The sequence below is a fragment of the Gymnoscopelus microlampas genome (genome assembly GCF_963454915.1).
Source record: "Gymnoscopelus microlampas genome assembly, chromosome: 3".
In the NCBI taxonomy this organism is placed as follows: domain Eukaryota; kingdom Metazoa; phylum Chordata; class Actinopteri; order Myctophiformes; family Myctophidae; genus Gymnoscopelus; species Gymnoscopelus microlampas.
The window spans coordinates 27,752,348-27,780,311 of NC_139940.1; the positions used below are offsets into that span (position 1 = coordinate 27,752,348).

A 27,964-nucleotide genomic window follows, 5' to 3' on the forward strand; every position below is an offset into this window, starting at 1 on the left:
TCAATACTAAGTTATTAAATGATGTCATGTTATGTTTAACACTTCACTCACAATTCATAATACTGTCAATGTTTACATTAAAATGCATTCAGACATTAGTCCTGTTACAAGGAAGGGCCTTTTATTGTATATAGGCTATGCTGAGGGGCCACAGGGGTCTCTTGTAGCGGAGGGCCCCATTGGCCCGGCCCATAATTCATCCGTGTGTCTAGAGCAGCAAGGGAAAAAAAACACATGCACTCATGATGAGCATGTGCTGCAGAGGAGAATCATTCCCACAAACATACTGAAGTCCATGTGCCACATCTATTTGTGCTCATGTGCACGTGTGTCTGTGTGTGGGATGAGTCATCAAACATCCTGCTCAAGCCTAATTCATGCTTCGACTCTTCATACAACGGTGTCTGAAATGTGTCACAATTTTTACTCGACAGTTAATGAAGAGAGGTGTGGGGGATGGAGCCTGTAGAGATCGATGGGGATGGCCCTGAGTTACAGTCTCATAAAGTCCCAGTCAGTCCCAGAACCACTGCAGTGTGTTTACATCTGCATTCACTCTCTACCTGTATCCCAGCAACACATTCCACAACACACACGCACGCACGCACGCACGCACGCACGCACGCACGCACGCACACACGCACGCACGCACACACACACAGAGATCACTGAAAAACTGGTAGGAAATGTGACAGCTTTGAAAGAAGAGAAGAGAGCAAAGAAAAGGATAATGAATTAAGTAATGGAAGAGACATCAAATTTCTCTTTTGGGTCTTGAGTCAAGACCCCGGCTCCCGGCCCAGGGAGACATCAAATTTCTCTTTTGGGTCTTGAGTCAACATCGCGGCTCCCGGGGAGACATCAAATTTCTCTTTTGGGTCTTGAAGACCCAAAAGAGAAATTTCATGTCTCCCCGGGTCTTGAAGACCCAAAAGAGAAATTTGATGTCTCCCCGGGTCTTGAAGACCCAAAAGAGAAATTTGATGTCTCCCCGGGAGCCTGGGTCTTGACTCAAGACTCTTTTGGGTCTTGAGTCAAGAGAGAAATTTGATGTCTCCCCGGGAGCCGGGACTCAAGCCTCAAGACTCTTGAGCTAAAAAGTTTGTGAACCACTGCCATTTAGAACAGTGGTTTTCAACCTTTTTCATGCCATGGACCCCTAAATTGATATACATTTGGCCGCGGACCCCCATCTGAAAATGTTGTGTGCCAGGGAGGGACCCCCAGAAGCTAAGATTTGAGTTAAAAAAGATATGCACACATTTTCAAGATTTTTCAAAAATAACAGATCTACAAGATCTACAAGTCCCCCCAAGTCAGTATCATGGTCAATCATCTCAGTATCATGTCAGTATCATGTTCAGTATCATGTCAGTATCATGCCAGTATCATGTTCAGTATCATGTCAGTATCATGTTCAGTATCATGGTCAGTATCATGGTCAGTATCATGGTCAGTATCATGGTTAGTATCATGGTCAGTATCATGGTTAGTATCATGGTCAGTATCATGGTTAGTATCATGTCACAGGGCTGTGACAGGGCCGGTCACAGCCCTGTCACAGGGATGTCACAGAGCTGGTAACATGTTACCATGTTTGGGGCCATGACAGCCCTATCATTCAGTGCTATGAGAAGGGCCTGATGTGACATCTATACAAATCTACTTATGATCGTGACAGGCTTTTTTTTCTCTCTCCCTGGGAAGTAGGCTAATAATGACATAATGACATGTGAACAGTGTACTGTAAAATCTGATATTTGGAAATCGATTAGATGTTTTCTAAATTATGTAGTTAAGCAACACATAATTGCTGGGGGGGGAGGGCTACACGATACAAATCATGTAGGCTATAGCCTAGTTTATATTTTTTAAGCATGCCTTCCACTCGAACTGTACCCATTATTTTATAATAAAGGCAACTTGTGATTATTGTGGAATCAAAAGGAGCACTGATTTGAACGTACTCTTGGTCTTGCAGCACCATCTAGTGGTGGTATTTGGTAAATATCTGGTAACCTTAAAACATATAAAATGAATGGTCAATTAAGCCTCCCTAATTGATTAATTCATTACAAAGATCTTCAGGTGGTGTTGGGGAATGAAAACGTAAGCTAGGATTTGTTTTATGACAGTAGTATGGATAAGGGAAAGCAGTAGAACAGTATTCAACATGTTTTTACTTTCCATAGAAATAAAAGAAATTCAGTGTTACTTTTGGTCAACACTGAGCAGTAACGTAATATGCCAGTGGTAGGATGCAAAGCAAAGTGAACTTCAGTAAATGTGTGACTCGTGCCCCCAAATGGAACAGTGTCCTTGATCCAGGACAAAGGACACCTGCCAGATCTTTTACACAGTGACACACTTACTGTGGGGGGCTATTATGAGCTTGTGGTGGTCCAAGATATAGACCATCAGAAGACAGGGTAGGGGGAAAATAGGAAAACATCCCATGGGCCACACCTGGCTCCCAGCCTAGAACATTTAAACCTGTTAGATTATGTCCAGCCCAATATCTTATAACCTTGTTCAAACAGGGGCCAGCCTTCCTACCCTTTGTCCACTGCTCTGTGTTTACACTAATATTTCTTTGTACAACTGTGAGCCTTTTGGAGTTGCTGGAGACTGACCTGCAACCTCAGTGAGTCTTCCTACTGCTATGCCAACAACCAATATGCACCATGATGCACCATTTACAGATAAACACATTTTAATGGTTAATTAAAAATTAATTGGTTACATAAGAACATCAACATTCTGGTTAAAGAATACTGTTAACCTGCTTTTCCGTATCCTATATCACATCACATTTAGTTTCTCCTGTGATGGCCAGGTAAATGCTTTACATAAACAAACATTATAGCCTGAGCTGAAAAGTCTCGACCTTCACACACTTTTGAGTTATGTGCAACCTGAGATCACAGTGACCTTTGTGGTGCTTGCAGGTTTACTGAAATGCTCCAACTACATTCCAAGGGGAGTGGCAGCACTGTGAGCTCTTCTCAGAGGCCTCGACATGTACAATACCTCTCTACTGTGTCTCAAGCAGGGACAAAAACAGACAACACACACACACTAAGTGTGTATTCAGCGTTTTATTAAAACAATCCAAATACAAAAAAAATAACACTTATAAGTTATATACGATTTAAGATAAAGGACACGTAAGATAATCACCAAAGCTGAATAAATAACCTTCAAGTATTCTGACAGACCCTTTCAGATTTACATTCTCTTCATTCATTTCACCATGAATACAGCCAGCACAGCCAGATGACGAGAATTAGTGTTCTGCCAGTGCTTAGCCAAGAGGCTAGCTTGCTGCTGTGTGTCATGTCATTATGATTAGACTGTCTTACCAGTAACAAACTATCAACCAGATATGCGATGACCCACAAATAAAAGAGTAAGGCAATATATAGCTTCCCTGCAACAAAATAAGACAAACCCATTATATAAACCAAAATAAACTTTACATTATACCAGCTGAGTACTTCCTGTACATCTTCCATAAATGTGTACACAACAAGCACAAAAATTGCAAAATAGACACGCCGGCGGTGAGAGTCCCGACAGGTTAAACCACTTTTCCCTTTTAACCAACAATCCTTGAAAAATAAACGTGCTGATGAACACTTGAATATCCAGCTTGTCAGAGCTGTTGGTGGTACTCATTTCAATAGAAAACCATGGAAGAGTTTAACCACTTGAATCCTATAAACTTAGTTGACTGGGGTCCCCAAGACTTTATATTAGATCCTTGCCCTAGTATTTCCCACTACACAATGGCTCTTCGCTGAAAATACCCGATCTACAAGCTCACAACACGTCGTAAAGCAACGTGTTATGAGCTTGCAGATCTGCTATTTTCATCAAATGTTTGCCCGAGAAACTGACACTTGGATTCAAGTGGTTAAATCATTGGCTCTGAACAGTGGACAGAATACTGTGTGCAGAGCTTCGGAATATGTTTTTCCTGTCTCTCTTTTTCATTCCCACATTGGCCATGTCTCAGGGACCTATCTACAGTATCAGTGGAATGTACCACCATATCTCTAATTCAAGCAGTATACCATTATGCTAGATTGGTGGTAGCCTTTTTTGATTAGACCTCTCGGTGAAGCTATGTGATAGAAAAGCAAGACAACATTCCAACCATTGTTTAACAAGTCATCATTCCAGGACTCATGACTGCATCTGATATGCAAAACAAATGGTAAGAACTTGAAAGGTGTGTCTGAAGAGAGGCACACACTCTCTACTTTTATCATGGATGGACAGGACACACAGTCCTATTGTAACATTAGCTTTCGATAAGCAGTAACAGCTCTGAAGTGGAAAAGAAGGCTGAAAAAACAGAGTAATGTCTCACTGAAGTGGTACTCATGATTACAACCTGTCAGTGCAATCATAATGGTATAATAGTGTGGTACTGTCAGCACAGTGAGCACACAACTCAGTTCAAGTCCATCTCTGAAAGAAAAAATAAAACAAAAGTGCGCTCCTTGGAGTGCAGCTCTCCGCCAGGTCAGGTCGTTTACCCATGGCCTGCACATTTTGGCCTATTTTATAGGCCAAAACGCGAAGGGGGCTGTTAAAGCGCCACCATGAGGCCGATTAGAAACATTTGGCATGGCGGTTCTTCCTTGGCCTACTGGGAGTGTGTGCGCAAAGTTTCAGGGCAATTGGTGCTGCGTCAGGATTTGCCCTCCTGCTAACTTTGAAAGCAAATTGTAGCCAATCGGAAAAATCGGATACGTGACCACATGTATAATGTGTACCAATTTGCTTAAGTTTTTGACACAATCTGTAGGAGTATAGTAGCAAAAAGGAAAATCTTGTTAGACGTAAATAATACAATGTGCTAAGTTGTGTCATGAAACAAGGAATCGAGAGAAAAATAATTTTGATTGCACACCCTATGGTTCAAGTTATAGGCCAAAATGTAACAAGGCCAGTAACAGCGCCATCATGAGGCCGATTTGAAAGATTCAGGGCAGAGGTTCTTCCTTTGCCAACTGGAGAGTGCGTGTAAAGTTTCCCGCAGATTGTCCCGGCGGTGCTGGAGATTAGCGTCTCACAGACACACACATGGACAGACACAAACACACACACACGGATGGACAGGAGCAAAAACATACTCTCCAGCCTTCGGCAGTCCGGCCTGACGGAGACAAAAAGAGGTTTGTTCAATGCTGTCCCCCACCATGACGTCTTTCCTTCCTAGATCTGGATATGTGAATAAAAACATCACATTATTCACTCGAGCCCAGCTAGCCCATCAGGGAGCCTTGGGGTTGAATATTTTGGCACAAAGTGCAATGTGTTTCCCATTAGCAGTGACTCTTTGATATTTTCCATTGTACAGGGACTTCCACTATATTGGAAAGTCCAACAATAAGATGTTGGCAACATAAATATCTTCCTATTTTAAGTAAACGCGTGAAAACTCAAGGCAAAATTCACTTGCCTCACCTTGGCAGATCTAGCATTTCAACTCTCATACAGAACTCAAATGCAGACAAATATCTTTACATGAATACTGTTAAAATGGTAAAATATGATTTGTTAGATAGACTTTTTCAGTACGCCCCTATGTCCACAGAAAGTGTGCTTATGGGTGCATGTGCATGGTTACTGGAGTCTGTGTGTGTATGTTTGCATATTAGTTCTCAGTAGAACAAAAGGCTCATTAGGAGGTTTGGGCTCAGGACTGCTCCTCCTGTGTCTGTGCTCCGAGCCCATGTGGGTTGAACTGAGCGACGATGATAGTGATGTCGTCACGGTACATGCGAGCCAGCTCCTCAGGCAATGACAGCATCTGGCAAAGTCTCTCATGGTCCACGGTGCCAAATTCATTGTTTCCCACAGCGTGTCGAATAAGGTAGGTGGCCGCGTTGTGATCCTCGAAAGCAGAAGACATGCGAGCCTTCCGCTCTTCCAGCAGCCCCTGCATCTGTCCCAGGGTGACCCTGTAACCTCCAACAGTAAGCGGCTGACGCTGTTGCACGCCCGTTAAATACTCCCCGACGATACGAACCACTTCCTGTCTGTGGAGAGTCTCCCAGAGGCCATCAGAACCAATCACCTGGAGGCGGCAGAAATGACAATTGTAGTCATCAAGAAAGACATGTGCATAGCATTAAATACATTAGAAACCCTGATATATGTAGGAGGTAAAATTGGTGTAACGTAACTAAGTACATTCACTCAAGTACTGTACCTAAGTACAATTGTGAGGTACTTTTACTTTACTGGAGTATTTCAAACTTTCAGTACTTTTACTTCTACTCCACTACATCTCAGGGGCAAATATTGTACTTTTACTATATTACTACTCTTTCACAATGTGTTGCATTGCGACACGTTGTGAGCTTATAGATCTGCTATTTTCAAACATTTTAGTACTTTTACTTTTGGTACTTTAAGTACATTTTGATACCAATACTTTTGTACTTCTACATTGCAGTATTGATACTTTTACTACATTTTAGTACTTTTCCAACCACTCGAGGTAAATATGTTGACTCTCACCAAGAAGCGGTCTTGAGGCCGTAGTCTGTGGTGTGTAATCTCAGGCTCAGCGGTCAGGTAGGGTGGCGTGTGGTAATTGGGGGGGATGAACTTAGTATGTTCATTTTCATGGAGCTGGTCAGGCCCAGACTCCAGCACACTCTTCTGCAAATCGATAGCCCACTTGAACTTAACGTCCCCAAACGCACGGAACGGCATGAGGAGGCCCAGCAACCGGTCCTGAACAATACAGAGGGCGGGAGACAGAAAGAGAGGGAAAAGCTTCAATAATCTTGTCTCCATGACGGCTACCAAAGTAGTAGTCTCATGTTGCCAGGTGATTGAAGATCTCTGCCTACTGATACATCAGGGGTTCTTTTCTATTATTGTTATGTATTGTTGTTGATCTTGTCAAGCACTTTGTGACATTGTTCTTGAACGGTGCTATACAAATAAAGCTTATTACTATTAATATCATCGTTATTATAAACCTTCTACATTTTCAATTTCAAGGAGCCCCAGTTTGGTATGCATTAGTCAACGCCAACGGACCCATAACTCTGAGAGTGTGCAAATGGAACCAAGTTGACCTGTTAGGGTCCATTTGGTTACATTTGTACACTCTCTGAGTTACATGCCCGCAAGGGTCCATTTGGTTACATTTGTACACTCTCTGAGTTACATGCCCGCAAGGGTCCATTTGGTTTCTAATTATCACCACTTTGAGAACCACTGTTCTACATGCAAGTAGATGCAACAGCGGTGAGAACAAACCTACACCCACTGCTTAGAAAAACCAATCATTTTCATGTTACCACCCCAACATGAAGGACAGACCTAAACACTTTGGATTGGTTCTGCAATGCGTACTTCTCTTTTTAACTCTCTAATTGTTTCCATACAGTTTTAGCAACGAAAGCTGAGAGGTCGTCCTCAGTCTCTACTACTCTCTACTGAGCATAGAGCATTTAGTGACTGAATTGTGAGTCTATCAAAGCAGGTAGTGGGACAGAAGGAGAGGTGTGTTACCTGTCTTATAACCGTCTTTCTCTCTGACGGAGGGTGCTCGCTCCGTATGCGAGCCACCTCGTCCTCGTTCTGGGCAGCGTGGTCGTTAGACAGTGTGTGTGCGCTGAATGAGCCATCCTCCTCCTGCACTCCCAACACCGCCCGGCCGTCTCCCGCATTGGCTATGTACCTTGAGGAGAACAATGAGGAGAGGAGTCAAACCACAGCTTATGATGAAAATATGTTTTCTTGACACAAGTCAATAGATTCTAGTTTTTAAATAGGAAGGTATAAAAGGGTAAAGAAGGTAACATGCGTACAGATCTGGTCCTTCGATGTGAGCCACACAAGCTGTAGCACCAGAGAAGGCCACTCTCAGAACCCAGTAGTGCAAGAAGGAGTTTGAGTCTCCCACCTAGACAGAAACAGATAGTTTACATCACATACAAGAAACATGTGGAAAAAGACATCTGGGCTCCTGACAAGTAATCAATGCTTTTTGGAAATGCAGAACATTCAAATTTCTGCATTTACTGTAGAAGATGCTCTTATCCGGCATGAAATCTAGTCAACCTGCAACAGGGTAAGTGCCACAAAGTAACTAGGACAGCAGGTGAACATTAAATCTATCATCTGTCTAAATAACATACCAAGCATTTGTGGACAAACAACAAGCATACAGTAAATTTATCTAAATAACATGCATAGCATTTGTGAACAAGTAAACGATTGGACAAAGAGATACTAGGGTTTCCCACCTGAGCCTCTAGGGATAGATCATTATCCAGCCTCTTAAAGGCACTCAGTAATGCCTCCCTGGTGTCTGGAACCTCCCCTGGGCTGAGAACGGAGAGACGGAGCCATGTCAATGGGTGAGACGCAGGAAGAGACAGAATATGCCGTTCCTGTCTCTCTCCACTATCATAACAGCATAAATGCCTCAAAAATAAACACAACGCTAGATATGCTCTACTTTTCAAGACTGTCATTACCTGTTGAGGTCTATGAGCTCCTGCCAGTAGGTACGGAGACTGTTGAAGTACAGACCCTGAGCCTCCCTGCTGAAGTAGTCGTTGGGGTGCTTGTGCCACTGCAGAATGGGGCTGATGGGCCGGCCAGCCTCCACTGCTGCCTCCAGATCACACAGGGTTTCATGAGGCAGCAGTGATACAGCTATGTAGTAGAACAACCTCTCACTCAATGCCTGGCGGAGACAGGATTGTCACCATCATGACATTTTAGTTGACGATGAATTGGCATACAAACTATTGTGATTAACGGTTTAATTGTTTTTTGGCATTGAACATCGAAACAGACAAAATATGGCAAATATGACAAATAACTTCAATAAACACAGAAATTACTAATAATGACCGGTACTGATAATCAAAATAAATAATGTACTACGGCCAAAACAGGCCATGCGTTTAATAATTTGATACTTTCAAAGTTTTTCAAAAATGCTGATCTAAAAGCTCAAACGTCTTAGTGTGAGCTTGTAAATCGGCTATTTTTTGAACGGTTGAATGACAGAAGTAGGAGGAGAGCAATTCAGATCAGAGAAAAAGAAGAGGGGGGCGGTACTATGACATCACATTTATGGTTCACAAGAATGAGGTGGATCATTTAAATTCTGTGAACTATATTAAAGTCAGTGATTAGAAAATAGAGTAATTTGTACCTGGGCGCAGGAAGGGCCAGCATGGCCATCAAATACACCTAGTAGCATTCCTCGTGTCTGGAGGCAGGTGGCAGCGCTGCGACGGTCCTCAATAGGAGCGTTGGCCGGCAGCTGGTTGCTGTCGAAACCCATCACCGACGACACGTTCTTCCCATCAAACTCTGGCACCTAGAATAAAAACACAAACACATATATAAAGAAACATTGAATACTGAGAATTAGGGCTGGGTAATTAACCGAAAATATATCAAAACTGAAATTTAGAACTAATAACTGACTTAATCATGTAGGTTAATCGAAAAAAAATCGAGAAGCACATTTTTTCTTACTATATCTATATCAACCGAACAGTTTTGGATGATATAGATACAGTATATATAAACCGATATATATTTGTTGATATTTATCAACCGAACAGCTATTTTTTTATTTTATTTCCAATAATCTTTCATTAATGAACCAGCATCTTAAGGGGCGGCCATAGCTGAATGGTTAGTGAGCCTGCCTAAGGAGCCAGAGGCCCTGGTTGCCCCAGGTTCGTTTCCAGGCCGGGTCAGCATATGTGTCGATGAAATGAAATTTGTCCCTGAGCAAGACTCTTAACCCCTAATTGCTCACAGGTTCTCATTGGAAACAAGACCGCAAGGACTTTCATGAACGACCTGTTAAAAAGGAATTATCCTTATCCTTATATATACCTTGAAGTTGTATTCATTGGCTTTGAGGATGGAGTTGACCTGCGGAGGGCTCAGATAGTAACTGTGGAGGTCTGCGGTGGTGCGGTAACCTCTGGAGGGCAGGTGACAGCGCCATGTCTGGAATGGGCGTCTCGCAGTGGGTCGACACGTAAAGTGTCCAAAGTGGGGCTGGTGCTGGCATGGTAACAGGCTGGAGGCCAAGAGATTGGAACGTGGTATACTACGGAGAAGCTGTGATGTCACAGGCATGGCTGACAACACAGTCCAGGCACACGGACAGTGTACCAGTGGCGTACGCAAACCTAAAGGAGACACAGTAGGGGTGCAGCAGTTAATCCAACTACCGGTAATCAATTTAATTCATTATAAAACATTATCAATGATTTAATTTTCAATCATCGTTATTTTGGGCATGTCATAGCCAAAACGTTATTTTTTGGGGGGAAAACATTCAAAAGGAGCAAAAATAGAGGACCTCTGTTACCTACTTTTGCACATATAGATTGACCCTTATTAATTGAACGATATTTGCACAGCATATTTGGCACTTTAGGTAATTGCACTTTATTAATTTACACAGTTGTATTTTGCAGTCCTGATTGTATTGTTTATTGAACACATTGTAACTGAACATTTTGAATTTTTGTGTTTCCTGTCCAGTTTAGCTGGCCACTCAGGTAACTAGCTCCACCTGTGACAGAAATGTTTGGTGGTAATCATGATGGGCAGATGCAATGTGTGTAATATGAATGAGTGCAATAGAGACTTAATAATGTATGAGAAGTGTAAGATATGTGCCTGTTCAAGTTGTGCTGTTCTGTTCCAGTATAATTGGGCTGGACCAAGTAAGGATGGCAGAGGAGGGTTGTGATGAGCTTTAAGTTGCTTATGGTTTGTTGTAGTAGTGTAAGGAAAGAATAATTGTGAAAGAGTACGCAAGATTTTTAATATATTTGGGGTTAAGGATATTTATGTATTTGTTATATGTTTATTTATGTATTTATTGTGTCCTCTATTTAGTGTATGCTCTATTTAGATTTAGAAAACACCCCGTAGAATGGTACAGTCCAAGCTCATTGGCTCACCTGAGCTTAAACAACTGCCAGTTACCTTGAGTCTGTGCTGTGAGTGGAGAACTCCCTGTGTTCTTATCCGTTTTGTATTTGTCATTCGTGAATAAATATACCATTTGGTTACACCATACAGGCCTCTGTACTGAATTCCAGCCGCAAATCAGGCATTCTCACAGTATAACATAGGACTTAAGTAGTTACATGATTTATTTATCTTAATAACATAATAGTTGCAGCTATAACAACACATAATAACACAGATAGGGCTCAGAAAAGCTAAAAATTCAATGATGATTTTCTCTATTTCTGAATTTGTTTCTGGAAACGTTTTGCCTAGAATGACATGCAATTAAATCGTTTTGTTCAATTAACTGTTGCACCATTCATTGTGCAACATGAATGAAGTGAGCCTGAGAAGATGATTGGAGGGCTTGAAGTTGGCATGGGTGGATGGGAGAAGAGTTGTGTGTGAGACAGTGGTGTTACTGGAACAGTGTTAGGAGGAGGCCATCAGGCCAACGTGGTGTTAATAAGCAAATGTCTAAAGTTGGTTAGTTTATATTAGAAATGTTTTGCATTTATTTTTTATGTACTCATCACATGTTTTAGAGGTAGAAATATAATGTAATATCAAAAGGAGCAAAAATGCAACAGCCTGGTAGTATCTTATGCAGTATTCAATTCAAGCCTACTGTACAAAACATATTAGGCTTTGCTTTCATTACTCTTGCTAAAACCACACAATCCCTCGACTAGACCATGCACTCCTGTAACCTGCTTGGGCCCAACCTCTGTACTGCCATTCTGGCAAGGACAGGGCAACCGGGCCTATAAATAGCTTTGCTATTCCTTTCAGTCCTGCCACTTGATGCTTATGTTATGAAATGTCCTGGCTATCTGTGGCCCACTGCACTACATATCCTTGACACGCCGAGACTGTGTGCATGACTTAGAGCTGGTCCACTATAGCATTAGGAGTCTATGGACCACCAGAGCCGTGCATGACAGTGACCCCACCTGGTCACATTTCAAATATTACATCACTAGAAGCTCAGTCTATTCGTAGACTTGATAGGATGTTAATATGATATATTGGGCAAGATCGCGTCTGTCTGTTTGCAGTGCACTCTATCGCAAGACTATCGTGCATAAAGTCCGCGTATAAAATACAATATGAATCGATCATAACGTCATAGTGCTCATTAAGTTAGGATTGATTCATACGATGAGCTTACGCTGATTGGATAGGTCATTAACTCAGCTGCTGTCTCTACGGTGACATTAATCGGATAGCTGAAATCTATTGGCCGGTCAAATGAAAATCACACAGGCCAATTCCACAGATCTGTCGGGACAGTTCAGTTGCCATTTTTGTTGACATATCGCCAACTAGCCTTCTAGCTGGTCAACCAGCCCATAAGGGTCAAGTAAGTACGTTGAGATAGCTGGGCGTGTTTATGGCGCAGGAGAGTTTAAATGTCCTTAAACTTGCACACATAGCCTAAAGATTAACGTGGTGCCACGTTAAGCCACTTCACAGAACGCAGCCCGTCTGTATTCTGAGCGCTCCTTGACAGCCCAGCCCTGTTAAACACCCACATATGCTGCTGCTAGCTAGCGTTCATGTTACCTCTATGTGATCAGCTATTAGAAGCATTCCAGCGGGGATCATGTTACCTCACACAGGAAGCGATCGCACCACTTATAAATCCCTGTTAACGGCGTAATACAGCATCATGCGAAATCCACACATTCACTCACCTTATCAGCTGGATTTAAAGTGGTTGTTTAAGTTCATGGCTGAACAGTGTGACCCGCCCGCCGCACATCATCATCCAGCCCTAGCAGACCAGCAGCGCATTGGACGCCAGCACTGCGTCATGTCTCATGTTAACCACTTACATGCCAAACAAACAGGAGAAGGGCTCACACCAGTATTGATGATGGGGTGCTGCTGCCTGCTGCTGACCTTGGTAAAGAAGTCTAAAAGTGAAGAAAAGGCCGCACAGTCATAGCCACCATGCAGGATGATATATTGAGTACCAACGTTTCGACCTGGAAAGGTGTTCTTCAGGGATTGACCACTTACATGCAAACACATTTTCACTCACAGCCATGCGATTCACAGCTGACTGAATCTGTTTGGACATGTCAAGTCTAATGTCTTTGAAAATGTCACATTTATGTTTTTAACAAGGCGCTTCTGCTTCACTGTTTAAGTCATTGGAGGGCTGGGCAAGGGCCCAGAATGGACCACAAGTGCTGAATTCAAAGTGCTGGACTAAAATGCAGGATGATGTGGTTGTATTGCTATTATTGTTACTAATCTAAATTAATAGTACTAGACCATACCCGGTCGGCGCAGCGCAGCCGTGGGGGGATATGCGCACATGATCTGGCAACCCGGGAGGCAGTTCGTCCCATAGCTGGGCAGCCCCGTAACCATGGCGACAGTGTTTGACACAAAAACGCTAATAAGAAGCTGAGATTTGATGAAATTGAAAAACGGGCTTCACAGTTGTGTTCAGATGGTAATGGTCAATGGCTGTGTGCAAAATCAGAGCAATTGGTCCAGCCAGTGAGGAGAACCGGGTATCTTCACGTACTCACCTACGCACCTGCTCACCACTACAGAGGTTACTAGAATTATAGTAGGATAGTAGGATAGTAGGATGAGAAACACGACAGCAGACAGACACCATAAATTATCAAACGCATAGCTTTAATTAATCGAAAAAATCTAAAACTGTACAAAATGTAAAATATTTACATCAGTGAAAACATTTAAAAATACGGTATGTAGAAAAAAAGGACACAATTATAAAAAGGTACAAAATGCGTAAACAAAGCTGCAAAATCTGTAAACAATAAGCATGAGTTCTACACACAAACCTCTAAGGAACATTGGCATTATCAGTTAAAAGGCAGGGAAATCTATATGAGAAATCTCTCATCCACCAGTGTCTTGTTTGCCAGGTTTCTTCTCCCAACAGCATTGCGGATCAAGCGAAATACCTGGAATTAATGAGATTAGAATTTTATTTTACAATTTCCCACTTGCGTGAATCTAAGCAAAATCCTCCATGGTTTATTTATCCATTGTAACTCAGACAATATACAAAAGTTATATTTGTACACTCAAGGGTTAAACCTGATACGCAACTTATTTTAATGAATAAAACATTATTTTAACCAATCTGTATGGTAAAGTAGGTTAATACATTATGTTATATTGGCTGTTGATGCACGATTAATCGACCATTATATCTGTATCTGCAATGTCGGCCCTAAACTTTTAATATTGGTATCGAACCGATATAATATATCAGTTTTAGCCAATATTTATATTGGTCAATATATGTTTGAATATGAAGCTGAACAAGCCTTTTGCAATGATGAAGGCTGCAGATTCAATCTGTGTTTACTGGTGGTCCCTAGCACAACACATTTTCAGATGGGGATCTGCGGCCAAATACATATCAGTTCGGGGGTCCTTGACATGAAAAACCACTGGTATAGAGTACTGACCGTTTGTTGGATATATGTGAGCACAGCAGCCAGGACAAAGCTCTGAGAGCCGAGGTCCACCACACAGAAGAACAAGGTGTCAAAGACCAGGAGCGTGGCCTCGTTCCCATAGAACAGAACGTCACTGAAGGAGTGGGACTCGTCTAGGGTGAGAAGAAACACAGAGGGTTTTTACACAAAAACACAGATACACACATGGGCAATTACACACCCACATACCAGCATAATGTCATTGTTGTGCAGAAATGTTGTATCTACATATTTCATCTTTTTATAATTTTCTAAAAAAATGATTGGACTATTTTGCGCCTTGTGCAAAAGTAGCTAAAATAGCTGAACTTATAGATCTGCTATTTAGAACATTTGGGAAAACATTGAAAAACTTTGCCTCTAATGTCCTGTCCAAAATAGAGACACTTGGTTTAAAGTGGTTACGTCTGTCTGTTGATTTGATAAATATTGAATATATGAAAAGTATTAACGAGAGCTTCTGACTACATAATAGAACTACATTGGATTAATTGGAGCACAGGTTCCTTTTTTCCACTTCCTGAAAAGTAACAGTTGATGATATACTGTATTAGCCAGAGACCAGTACCGTTATAGAAGATACTTTTGTCATTGGGCTCAAGGAACTCCATTCCTATGACCCTCTCAAGCATCAGCTTGTCCTTTACTATGTAGTCCATGTCCTTATGAGCCTGAAGGAAACACACCACACCACAGCACAGGGGAAGAAGAAAACTGGTCTAAATTGATAGCATAGATGCAAGGTAATGCAAAAAATAAATGTATCCTTCAAGAACCACATTTTAAATACTGCAGGAACTCCGTTTTCGGTCAAATGCTGTGCTGATTTCAGTGTGTGTGTGTGTAAGTGTGTGTGTACTAACATGGTCTATAACGGATCCTAAAAAGCGGTTCATTGTATTGTAGGCTCTGGTACTTTGCTCAAAGGGGTTAGCTGAGGATGCGTCCACCAACCGCGATGGTCCATGACGCTGTAACGCACAACAGAATGGGCTTATTAAATAAAATGAAAAATTACAGGTTGTCTCGTATAAATACAAGAAAGTTGTAACAACCAACATTGGTGAGCTGTTGAATTCTGTGACTCTAGAGGTCGCTGTTTTGCAATTCCGTCCCATTTGCTGCCGAGAGCAAAATATGCCAAAATCACAGAACAGTCATCTCTGACAGAATTAGTCAGGGCACCAATTAATTTATAATTTGTGGTAAGCACGCACCCTACTGAGTGGTTCTCGTATTCGGTCAAACTGCAGTCGGAGGCGGTTGGTGATGGCGATCTGAAATGTCTGGATGTCGGTGTTCGGAAGTAACCCTCTCTGACCGCAGAGGGACTCCTTGGGGTAGAGAGAGAGGCAGATATGACTGTTGGAAATACTGTGGAATGAAAACAATGCATTAAAACACATTTGCAGTCTGTCAGTGTCCATACAGCCTCTCTTTTTAGGTTGGTGTTCATTTCCTCCATGTTAGTATCAGCGTGGCCATGTACAGAGCGCCCATGGATATAGTATCCAAAACACCGATGGGACAGCAGCAGCACCGAGATCTAAAAACACATAAGGAAACGCTTTCAGCAACAACAACAAAACCTCTACAAACAGATGCAGTAGCAGACACAGGTGCAGGTTATTAAAGCATAAACTATACTGTCACTAGACGGTGTCAGTTTCTGAATTACACATTTTCTAGCAAGCAATGCGATAAATTTACACACAAGCAATGCAATTGCGTATAAATTGAATAGGTTTGAAGTGCTACTTACATTACTGATGGAGCAGAGGTCCACAAACTGACGAATTTTGTCCTCCACAAAGCGCTCATGGATCACAGTGAAGAATATCACCTTTATAGGCAAATGTAAAAATATTTATAAAATACAAGATCCTGGTAAATTCAGATGTACTGTCATTTCTTGGTGGGGGTGGGAGTCAAGAGGCTGGTTGGTGATTCTGTTTTTACCTCCTCACGCCACCAAGTAAAAGACTAAAGTTTACCTGCAGAAGTCCGATGCACAGCCATAGTGTAGCTGCCAGACCATAGCGTAGTATCAGGCTGTAGGGAGGGGTGTACGCCTGAGAAGGGCGCTCCAACATTGACCAAGGGTCCCTCAGGGCCAGATTGGAGAAACCCACCACCTAGATAGACCATGCAGGGCAACATGTTAGCACATAAACAGGACAGACAGAAATACAAAAGTTAACTGCATGGATGATCAATCGGAAAATGGCTTTAGTGTGTCTAAGATGTACCTCTAGCAGGAAAAGTACAGCCATGATCTGGAAGGTTGGACTGATCTTGCGGATGGTTTGGATCTCATTCCACTCATTGGCCACAAAGTAGGTCCTCCAGATACTGACAGGAGACGGGTCACGTTTTGGCTCCCCAGTGGCTGATAGATAGATAGATAGAGATAGACCTTTATTGGGCCCTCGAGTGAAAGTCAGTTGCCATAGCATTACAAGCAAGTAGTAGTAACATAAGTAGTAGTTAGGTATAAGAATAAGATAATAAGAATAGCACTGCTAGAGACAGAACTGCACAAATTCACATTAACTTTTTCCTAGGACATACCATTATTTCATCCCAGAGACAAATCATATTCTCTGAATCTAAAAAGGTGAGAGCCGTTCAGCTCAGTAAATATGAAAGGAGTAAAGTATAGCATACTATACTGTAGTATGGTATACCTTGGATTGTTCTGCTGCCTTTGCTCCGTGGTCTCTCCCAATCAATGAAGAACATGTCAACTGACAACTGTAGGACCAGCTTGTGGAGAAGCTGTATTGTCTGGACACAGATATGAAAGCATTATTATTTTGTACCATTTTCACAAGATGGCCATTTGGCTTTTACACCATACCCCACTTACCCTCTCCCGAGTATAACGTAACAGCAAAATGGCTGCCACGTTAATATGATCAATAATTACTCATCACACACACTACAGCTAGCCTAGCTATCTGTAGTGTCCAGTGTCCAGAAACTCTTCCCAAACCCATCAGCACCCCTCTTCACATCTCATCTGTGCAATGCCAATGTGTGTCATAATGTTAAGAAGGTGGACTCACCTTGAGAGCGAAGGCACAGCCAATGTAAGTCACAAATCGCTCCTCCTGAGCAGGTAACGGTAGCATTACAGATACAAAGTGCTGAGCCTAAAAACACAGACACACAAAAATAAATCATAACGGCAACAGCCAATGACATTTACACCTAAACCTATGGGCTCATAACAAACCACTGGGACAAAGAGGCAAAACAGGGGCAAATGGATTGCGGTAAAGGTAAAGCAGAAACAAACTTGCCTCCAATGACTGAGAGAGCATGGCAGAGAGAAAAATAAAAGTATAGTCAAGTCAGAATAAACAACAAACCAAAAATAATCACTCTTTGCTGTAGAAGAAGGTGAGTAATAAAAAGCGCATCTGTAAAAAGGTTGTGGAAATTAGGTAGGGTTGGGTACTTTGAAAGTCTCTTTCTGAATTGAACTGTTACAGTTGAACATAATGATTCCCAATCTAACCTTGAAGAATATAAGCCAGTAGAGTCCTGTTCCCACAGTGATGACAAAGAAAACATTGGCCAGATCACCAGCATAGATCAACAGGAACTTCAACATAGTCTGTGTGGGATGGAAACACAAAGGGAGACTTTTAAAACAAATCATACGTTGTCATACTGTACTGTATAGTGTCGCTTGCAGAAACTAGCAGATTAGTAGTGAACTAGAAATGGGTGCTCATCACAGCACATATCTTTGACAGGCAGCCTACTCTGGACTGTGAGAGTCGTGGGTTGCAGCCATCACTACCCAAGGAAGCTGCAAATAGTGTGAAATAGTGTTTCTACAACATACGGCGTGCTTTTGGAAATTAATTCTATATTAGTAGTGATGGGTCGGTTATGATCGATTCGTTCATAAGAACTAGTCTTTGCCTTGAACGTGAACGAAACCGTTCCCTTCTTGAAACTGTTACGTTCGCGATTTCGTTCATGCCCCTCGCCCTCTCCCCGCGGACGGGACGGGCGGGCTGTTCCTCCCACGACAGACAGACCATCAAACAGACAGACAGCTGTGCGGTAGAGTTTTTCACTATACAATAGACATGCATGCGTACTGCTATTTCAATTGAAATAAGGTAGCCTATTGTTGTTCCAGGACAAAAGACAGATAGTGTTAGCAGAACATTTAAGTATCAAAAGAAATAAATATGCATGGTCCTAGACAAAGGACAGATAGGTAGCCTACTGGTCAATTAACATGTTTTAGTTTGAATAGACGATGCAAATAAATAGTATGCTACAACTACTATTCATGAACTACATTAAGTTAAAGACATGGTTGGAAATCCATAGTCATGTGAGTGTACTGACTTAGGCTGCTTGTTATAAAATATTGCATTTGTGGAAATAATTATCAACTAACACAAATAACTTTATATTATATATTGTAGTTATTTATTACCTCTACACATTATTATATTACAAAGAAGATGGTGCAATTAGATGGTGAATGACAGTGCTGTGTTTCTGTGCAGACTGTGCAGTCATGTCAGTGGGATCAGATGCACACAGTTGCATGCATATAGTAGCTCATGTGCTCCGCCAGGACCGGAAGTGCTACTGAACGAGAACGTGAATGAATCATTTGAACGAATCATTGCTGTTAACGTGAACAAAATCGTTCGTTCACTGAAATGAACGTTTTTTCCCCACCACTATTCTATATAGAGGCTGTTCTATATAGAGGCTGTTGTTCATCAAGGCTTTTTACATTTTCATAAAGGATAGGCCCATCGCACAAATCTTGGAAGCCAATTACAGTTTTGCACTCATTGTCACATGACTCTTGAGATACTGTATACCGATTTGGTTAATCATGTTTCTGCAACAAACACTGACATTTGTGTGTTTGTGGCACCCCCTAAAGGTGAAAATGGTGAAATTGTGTTTGGCTCTGTGTTGTGTAGAGGCCTTTAAGACCTGAGGCAGCGTCTAAAAAAAATTCCAAATCCTAACAATTTTTCGGAAAAAAATGAAAAAATATTTTTTACGATTTTTCAAAAATAGCTAAAGACATCGAAAGTGACACAGATGCGTTCCAGGTATCAATGGGTTAATATGTGATTCAAATTTGGAGGAGTTGTGTCATGATCAAAGGAATCCAGGGGAAAACACATTTTGATTATACAATCTACGGTTCAAGAATTATAGGCCAAAACATACAATGGCACCATGAGAAGATTTGAAAAATTGGCCTATTAGTGACAGCGTGCGCAAACAGTGTGGCACTAATCAGTGGAGAGGTTTGTGAGATTAGCTCTGGACACACAGACAGGGGGGAAAACATAATCCAAACGTAATCATAATCCCCGGCCTTTGGCGTGGTGGAGATAATGAAACACAAATGTATGAATTGAAGATGTCTGAGAACTTGGGTGTTATTAAGGATCAGCTACACTGCTGTACCTCGATGTCAACCAGAGGCGAGGCGATCCGCCTTTTCCAACTGACAGTCTTCAGCAGGGAGTACAGCACTGCTACACCGCCCATCACACCTAGAGCGGTCTGCACACACACACACACACACACACACACACACACACACACACACACACACACACACACACACACACACACACACACACACACACACACACACACACACACACACACACACACACACACACACACACACACACACACACAGTTAGTGTTAGAGCCACTGTCTGTGTTAAAGGTAGCATGGACACGCACACAGTCGTTTTCATTCTCTAATAGGGATTCATCACAAACCAATAACAACCAAAGTTTCCTTTAACAGTGTCCATTCCACTCACATCGGTCTTCATACGAGCCTCATTCTGGTCCATCTCGTAATCTACAGCAAATGACACCTGGAAATACATGAATTTGTATTACTGGTGTAAAGGAATAATTCAGTAAAGATTATGAAATGGAAGGAAACTGACTTACAGAAATAGTTTGTGTGTTTGGGTCTGTGATGAGAACATCTCTGTAGGACACAGACATCAGAGGGGGAAACGCCTGTCCCTCCTGGGTTCCTGAAACCAACTGGAACCTACCCAACAAACACATGCCCACAAATATACACGTCTTAACAAGTCACAGAAATGGACTTACATTTAATCATTTTTTTCTCTCTTCCTCTTTTAAATGTGGAGTATGTGCATATGTCACAACGCACCGTATTTTGATTCTGCTAGCAACGCGAATTACTTTCGGCACAGAGCTCACACTCTTCTCTCTGCCACTCAGTGTGTCAACCAGAAACATACGGCGAGTCAGGTACCAGTTCTTCATGTTCTCTGTGGAGAACATGTAGATTAGAATGTGACTACACACACCCCGACACACACACAATCGGAAATTAAGATAATACCTTGGTTGATAAACCGTCCATTGTACTGTTGATTGAGAACCAGTGTGGGGAGGGGAAGAAGTCTCCTGGCCTCCCCTTTACTGAAATCCATAAACACGTCATAGAATAATGGCTCTGGATATGCACGCAGCAGTTCTGCTACCGAGAGATCACACTACACACATGCAGGTGTGGACAGACAGACAGACAGACAGACAGACAGACAGACAGACATCATGTGTGAGAACCATATTATATATAGAACATTGCATTATTGCCTTGCATCTAAATTATAAAAAGGAGACTCACGCTCTGTTGGTAAGTAGTTCCAAAGTCATAGGCTGCCTTCTGTCTAGTAGCAGTGTCAGGACAGAGCTGAGACAGAGGATGAGGACAGACATGTTTTACAGTAATTCACAGATGCCACCAACCACTAATGTGAGTTATCACAGCTATTACTTGACGTTAGCTACTACTACACACACAGGCTACATACAAAAAGAGGGAACTATGAATCAGAATCCTTCATTTTGACTGATTGATTTATTCACAGGATATGTGTGCCTGTTTGTCACCATGCACTGACTGGCAGGAATGAGGAAGTCATGATGTGGAAAGAACCAGATAACCAGCAGGGAGGAGAGGGTAAGAGATTGAAATAAACAAGATATCAAGCTCCACTCTTAAACAACCAACCATTCTTTTTACAGAAAACAAACCTACCAGTAGATCCGCTGACTACAGAGAGAAATACAGAGAGTTTCCAGGTACAGACAGAAAACAACACATTTTCAAGACACGTTAACAGCTACAAAAGAGGATCTTGCACCATCGGGCGACAACACTGACTTACGGTAGGATGAGCGTTAGAGATAGTATTTCTTGTAAAAGGTTAGGTGAAGTTTGCATTAGAGCTACTGTACAAAGTAAGCAACCACACCAACAGACTTATGGAAGAGCTGCCATTAACTGATGCAGACGTCAACCTGCTTCTGGGTCACAGTCAGGTTAGGATAAGGCAGCAGTGAGGCATCAGGATGTAGGTCATTTAGGTCCTAGTTGGGGTTAGATGTTGGGCTAATAAGTTAGCCTGTTAGAAAGGAGGCTGGAGGATTTTTTTGGGTATCCGTGGCACAACCAAAGTGGTTGAAGTGGTTGGAACAAATAAACTTGAACCAAAATGGTACAACTCTCAATTCGAACTACAGCTGTTTTAAGTGTTTTTTGTGTCACTCTTCAGATGTAAACTACTGATCTCCTAGAGCTCTCAAATCTCAATTCTATTAGACTTTTTCCATTAGTTTTTAGTATTACTTCTGTTTACTCAGTCTTGCCTGTGTAACCATTGAGAGGCGTCTGCTTGTATAGACATAAGAGCCATCTGGTAAAGTAATCATTTTATTGGTTTTGCCTATTGTTACATCATTTAGTCATATTACCTGTGACATATTTGGTAGATGGTATAGTGCATTATTTGATGTATATTATGTTGGTATATTGCATGTCGTATGCCATGTGCATATTGTGAACTATGTGCTTTGACGTTGGTCGTAGGTCCATGTGGAACAAGCGGCACCTGTAACGACCGCTGTTCCTTTCCTTATTGATTTGTTATGTTGTTTTGATTTTGAAACATTTTTCTATTTATAGCGGGGTAACAATACCAACAAATGTTTTATTAGAGCTATCCTAAATACGTATAACTTAAACAGGCTAGTAAGGGTAAAGTGAGGAAATTGGGATGGCATTAGGAGGGCAATTGGTGATGCTGGTTTGGAGCGCTGCACCATTGGCCATCAGGAAACACTTGTCAGCATGTACATGTTTGCATATTACTACTTTCAATGAAATGTACAATTATTAGAATGTAGTTAGAACCCAGATATGTCATGTGTTTCAAAAACGTCTACATTTACATTGACATATTATTGATTGAATATTCACTTCACAATAGTCTTGTGAGAAAATATTGGGTTTATTATGATTATTTCTTTGACAGCTCACCTGCAGATTACCTCCTCCTATCTTCTCCCATCTAAGGAACTCTCCTCTGGCATTATAAACAGCAGCCAGCAGCTTAATATCCGTGTTCTGACAGACAGGCAAAAAATATATCAACAAACATTCTTCATACCATGAGAGCTTAAGTTATAGATGTACGTCTTTATCAAGGGCCGTAAACACAATACAGTAGCTTTATAATAGTGTTCCTGTAAGTAGAACTTTCCAGAAACACAAGTATTGTTATTATTATGTGTGTATTGCTTGCTTACTTAGTTTATGAAACGAAGTTATATATATAAGAGGTAAATGCCTGCATATGTAGAATAATCCATTATTATGTAACAGTGGCGTTTGTATTGACATGTTGCCTGCATATGTGGCCTTCTAGTGCCTTCCTGTATCTTATTTTCGGAAGGATATTTTGTCATAACAGGTACAAAATTTGTACCTGTTGTGACAAAATATCCTTCCGAAAATAAGATTGTATATATTTAATATATACAATATATTAATATATATTCATTCGAGTTGTGTCCGCTGGTCGGTTGCTCGACAACCTTTTATTACAAAGGAGATCTAAGCCAGCTTTTCCCAACCGCGGCAGGCGGACCTTTTTTGGGCCGCGAAGGAATGCTAGGTGTGCCGTGTAAAATTTCGAATGAAAAAGAAAGAAATCAACCCCCTCCCCCCAGAACAATAGATGCGTCGTGGGCTGCTGCTGCCTTCGTCCGTCGCGGACACACATCCAGTGAATGGACCCTCGCACATATAAATGCAAATGTGTGCCTTTGTCTTCATGGGGCCATCACCTGTACTCGCCTGGCAGGTAGCCTACTCAGGGGTGAAAGTGGGTCGGAACGGGCCAATACGGCGGACCTGAACGCCGTACCGGCGAAGAGGGGCTGCATGTCAAAAGCCCATATTATAACCTGCCATGATGAATGTCCAACAATAAAACACATGTACTAACGTTAAATCAACAAATGTGTTAGATTTCTAATAAAGTGCTTCTAAATCGCTCCAGGGTGTTAGTGTGAACGTAATCCGTGTAGTCTGTGGTGTTTAATTACTCCACAGAGATGATCTCTTCACTCGCAACCTGCGGCGACGTTGTCTGACTGGGGTAACCGAAAGACTCGCCCCAAAGCACGCTACCCCCATTTGTTTTCGTGGACCAGCGGTTCTTGTATTTATTTTACTGAGGATAAGGTTAGAAATAAGTTTAGGATTAGGCATAGTTTTACTGATGTTACGTTTTGGAATAAGGTTAGGTTTAGACATAGTTTACTGAGGTTACGTTTAGGAATATCAGGTGGGCGACTGTGTTTTGGGCCGAGTGTTTTGGTATCCGTCTGTAGTGGGCAACTGCGCATGCGTCTGCATATATATATATGTGTGTGTGTGTGTGTGTGTGTGTGTGAGTGAGAGATGGTCATGGATAGGTGAATGTGATCACGACTAACCTTGCCACTTCCTTTGAAACTGAATCCAACTGGTAACGGATCCGTCTGAAGCACCCGAACGGCCAGTCCAGGTTGATCTCCATAGTAAATCCACGGCAGATTGGTCCTCCTAAACACACATTTTTATTTTTAATAAAAAAAGGTTGGGACAACTTATCGATAATTATATTTCTTTAGTTCTCCAAACAGGATTTTCCTTTTCTATTCCCTATTCATATGCACTGCACAGATTTTAAATTGCTTATCACCACAACCCTCACAAATAAAAATAGTTAGTCAATGAATCAAAAGGTCCGGGCCAGGCTTGCTCTTAAGGCCCTCCTTACCAATAAGATATGTCCTGTGTAGAGCCCAAAGCAGCAGTAGATCTGAAGATGGTGTTGAAAAGACCACAGGCATCATTGGTCACACTACTGAAGGAGTGCATGTTCATTACACACATGTTCCCCAGAGCCTGGCATGCTGTGAGGTTGGAGTAGACCTGTGAACACAGAACTTTGTTAATACTGTAGTTAAAACATTTGCAGAAACATAGAGAAAGGTGGAAAGTGTACTTACAAGGCAGGCTGCAGCTGAAGAGTACAAGTTTTTGAGGAACCATGCTGACTGCACAGGGAGCGCCTACAGGAGAAATATAAGCAGAACCCAACATCAGAGTATTGTCAAAAGAATGAGGGAGACAAAAGTAGAGAGGGAAAGGTGAAGGGAAACTCACCAACTCAGTAAAGCTGACAGTAGGGTTTACATTAGAGGGGATTTTCACTTCACTGGGAAAACACAATCCTCCAGCCTGAGAAAATACATACCAAATATTCACACGTTTTGCACAAGCAGTTAAATATGTTATTGACTCACTTATTATGTCACGTGTGAGAGGTACAGAGGGTTTAGGGTTGACTGAACTCACCAGGATGTTACGGGAGCCACACACACAGGAAGAGGAGGTATTAATGAAGGAAGCCTGACATCTCTCACACCTGAAAGGGTGTTTCACAAAATGGCTTCAATAGAGGCTGGAATCATGTAGTAGTAACTAGTAACTACTGCTTAGCCCTCACTTTGCACTGTGCTTCTCAGCTCAATTCAGTTTAGTTTATTGTCCACACAGTAACCACTTGTAGAACTTGCTTTCGCTACAGCATGGCAGCTCACTTTCCAGCACTGACAAGACAGACACAATCACATGGCATACATCACTCGTTTTACTTCAGTTACTTCAGGTTGGAAAAGAGAGGCAGCAAGTTAGATTGGACTGGGGGGCGGCGGGAAGCATACTGTATAAGTAAATGTGCAGATGCTTGTTTTTCTTTTTGTTCAGTTCACAGCGAGTAGGTTGATGGGGATGGACTAATGTGTGGTACAGCACAATGGCAGACCAAAAGGATGCAAAAGGGATAGAGTTATAAGTGCCGCCAGCCATTTATCACAAACAAAATAACTCTGTGACCACATTCAGAGGATCATAAATATGTATTATTATATGACTGAGTGATTATAGACATGGCTCAGACATTAAGGCATATTAAGGCTTAGGGCAGAACGGCTTTATCAGTGTCCTATTTGTTACCTGTCTCCGTTGCTGTTTGGAACTGAGAAGGCAGGGTCACTACCATTACACAGCTCACACTTGGCCTCATCTAAATAGTTTCCATGGACATCTCTCTCCACTGAAAAGAAAGAAAGAAAAGAAAACAGGTGATATTCAGATATCCACACATTAATATCATGTATGGGGAACACATACAATATTAGATTAGTGGTTGTCATCAGCAGGGCCTGGGCTGTTAGTTTTCCGAGTGACTCACCCAAAACAGTCCCTTGAGGACACTTGCACATCCCAGCATCACTCACACTCCCAGGACAGCGAATACACCCAAACCCATCCTCTGTTACTGCCTGGACAATGGATGGATCAACAAATAGTTAGATTACTTTTGAAAACAGGTAGGGAGTGTGACAAGAACTGTGTTTTATGTGAAATAAATTAAGACAATATTTAAGGTAAGCTACATACAGGCTTGGTGGTGGGGCATTGCTGACAAGTAATGGACGCTCCATCAGTGGTAATAACTCGGTATCCAGTTTGGCATTCACAGCCCAGTCCTATGGAGGAATGTAAACTACAGTGAGAACACGGTTGGTGGGAAGATGAAACTTGAGATTGTCCTTAAATATCCTGTTCCTCCACGATTTATCATGTTATGCTTATTACATTAAGCTAAACATCTCTAAAACTGCCGTTAACACTTAACAGACGCTGTCACAAACCACTACATTAAAGTAGTTGATGCAAACCAATCATTGAGCCCAGGGGTCTTCAACAGGGGGTCCCCTTGGGGGTCCTCATAGTTACTACAGACAGCCACCAAATCTTTGAGTGAAAGGACTCTTTTTTTTTTTTACATTAACCACTTGAACCCTAGCATCCCTACTATGATCCAAAAATAGCAGATCTACAAGCTCACAACGGCTAGCGTGAGCTTGTATGTCTACTATTTTCGGCAAAAAGGTTTAGTGTAGGGGGGGAAAAGAGCAGACCAAGTACAGAGTATTGATGGTTTAAGTTAAATGTCTGAAAATACACATTAACATTCATTCAACATACAATGATGAAAGTGCTGTCAAACAAGTTTATGAAACTGAATCTGAAATATGTACGCTGAAGACCGCTGGCCCTGATCTAGCCTAACTGGAAAGTAAGTAATCACAGTTGAGTGATTTGGTTTGAGGTTTACAAAACAGTTTCCAGAACGGTACTGCATTAGTGTTGCCATGTCAGCTCATTATAAGCGCCTTTGGACTTGTGTTTCTGTAGCCCCTACGGAACCTCTCCGTATGGGCTAGTGTTTCTGTAAAGTTTTTGTAAATATTGGTGGTTGCGTTTTTTTGGGCTTGTTTCTAAAGTGTACTTTCTTATTTACGTACTTTTTTAAAAGTATTTAAACCAGTGGTTCTCAAATAGTTTCATGAAAATGTTTTGTGCCAGGGTCCAGGTAGCATTTGTGTTGTTATAATGTTTTGAAAATATTCCAAATATTCCACATTTCATTGCAATCGCTTTTGAAAATAGCATATCTACAAGCTCACAACGCATCGCATGGGTTTAAAGTGCTTATGTGGCCTACAGTTGCTTCTTTTGGGCTTGTTTTCCCAGACCTGGTTGGTTGCTTATTTCTCTCACAAGATATGGCAACACTGAAAGTAATATTTTCCCCTACCAGTTGAGTGATTTGGTCTGCCGTTTAAAAAAAGCCTTTTCAGAACGGCATGCATTTTGCATGTTTACTTGCGCCGTGTTGGGGCAGCGGGACACCATATGGAGTGGATTGGTATGACTCGCCTGTTGTACTCCTCCGCTGGTTTGGACCGCAGCTTTCACACGACAGACTGGAGATCTCGAAGAACTGCTCCACGCTACAGTCTGAGGGTCTTTGTAAAGAAACGATAACCTGTTGGCCGCAAAGTGGACGCAATTCTATAATAACAAATAACATTAGAGCCAGTCTGCGGATTTGAACAAGTAGCGTCTCCGTCGCCATGGTAAACACAACAACAGAACAGACTTCCTGTTCACTGTTGCC

At 41.8% G+C, this 27,964-nt stretch overlaps 2 protein-coding genes across 2 annotated transcripts; both read right to left on the bottom strand.

Moving 5' to 3' along the window:
* Window positions 1-3,079: 3,079 nt before the first annotated feature.
* On the bottom strand, window positions 3,080-12,827 carry pdp1 (pyruvate dehydrogenase phosphatase catalytic subunit 1). The gene is made up of 9 exons (XM_084053588.1): window positions 12,738-12,827; window positions 9,904-10,205; window positions 9,206-9,373; window positions 8,517-8,728; window positions 8,283-8,364; window positions 7,845-7,939; window positions 7,546-7,714; window positions 6,538-6,756; window positions 3,080-6,091 (listed from the first exon to the last, which is right to left on the bottom strand). The coding sequence occupies exons 2-9, from the start codon at window positions 10,150-10,152 to the stop codon at window positions 5,711-5,713; spliced, it is 1,575 nt and encodes a 524-aa protein (XP_083909714.1). The 5' UTR covers window positions 10,153-10,205; window positions 12,738-12,827; the 3' UTR covers window positions 3,080-5,710.
* An 862-nt stretch (window positions 12,828-13,689) lies between these two features.
* Window positions 13,690-27,938, bottom strand: tmem67 (transmembrane protein 67). Its single transcript, XM_084052621.1, has 28 exons — window positions 27,724-27,938; window positions 26,398-26,486; window positions 26,189-26,279; window positions 25,951-26,050; window positions 25,291-25,360; window positions 25,099-25,173; window positions 24,942-25,004; window positions 24,710-24,864; window positions 24,384-24,492; window positions 22,921-23,007; window positions 21,226-21,291; window positions 20,938-21,091; window positions 20,743-20,863; window positions 20,511-20,616; window positions 20,375-20,431; window positions 20,004-20,102; window positions 18,058-18,156; window positions 17,603-17,689; window positions 17,222-17,321; window positions 16,784-16,923; window positions 16,529-16,669; window positions 16,297-16,377; window positions 15,964-16,080; window positions 15,752-15,868; window positions 15,398-15,505; window positions 15,103-15,205; window positions 14,505-14,647; window positions 13,690-13,991 (listed from the first exon to the last, which is right to left on the bottom strand). The coding sequence occupies exons 1-28, from the start codon at window positions 27,920-27,922 to the stop codon at window positions 13,911-13,913; spliced, it is 2,958 nt and encodes a 985-aa protein (XP_083908747.1). The 5' UTR covers window positions 27,923-27,938; the 3' UTR covers window positions 13,690-13,910.
* Window positions 27,939-27,964: the final 26 nt, after the last annotated feature.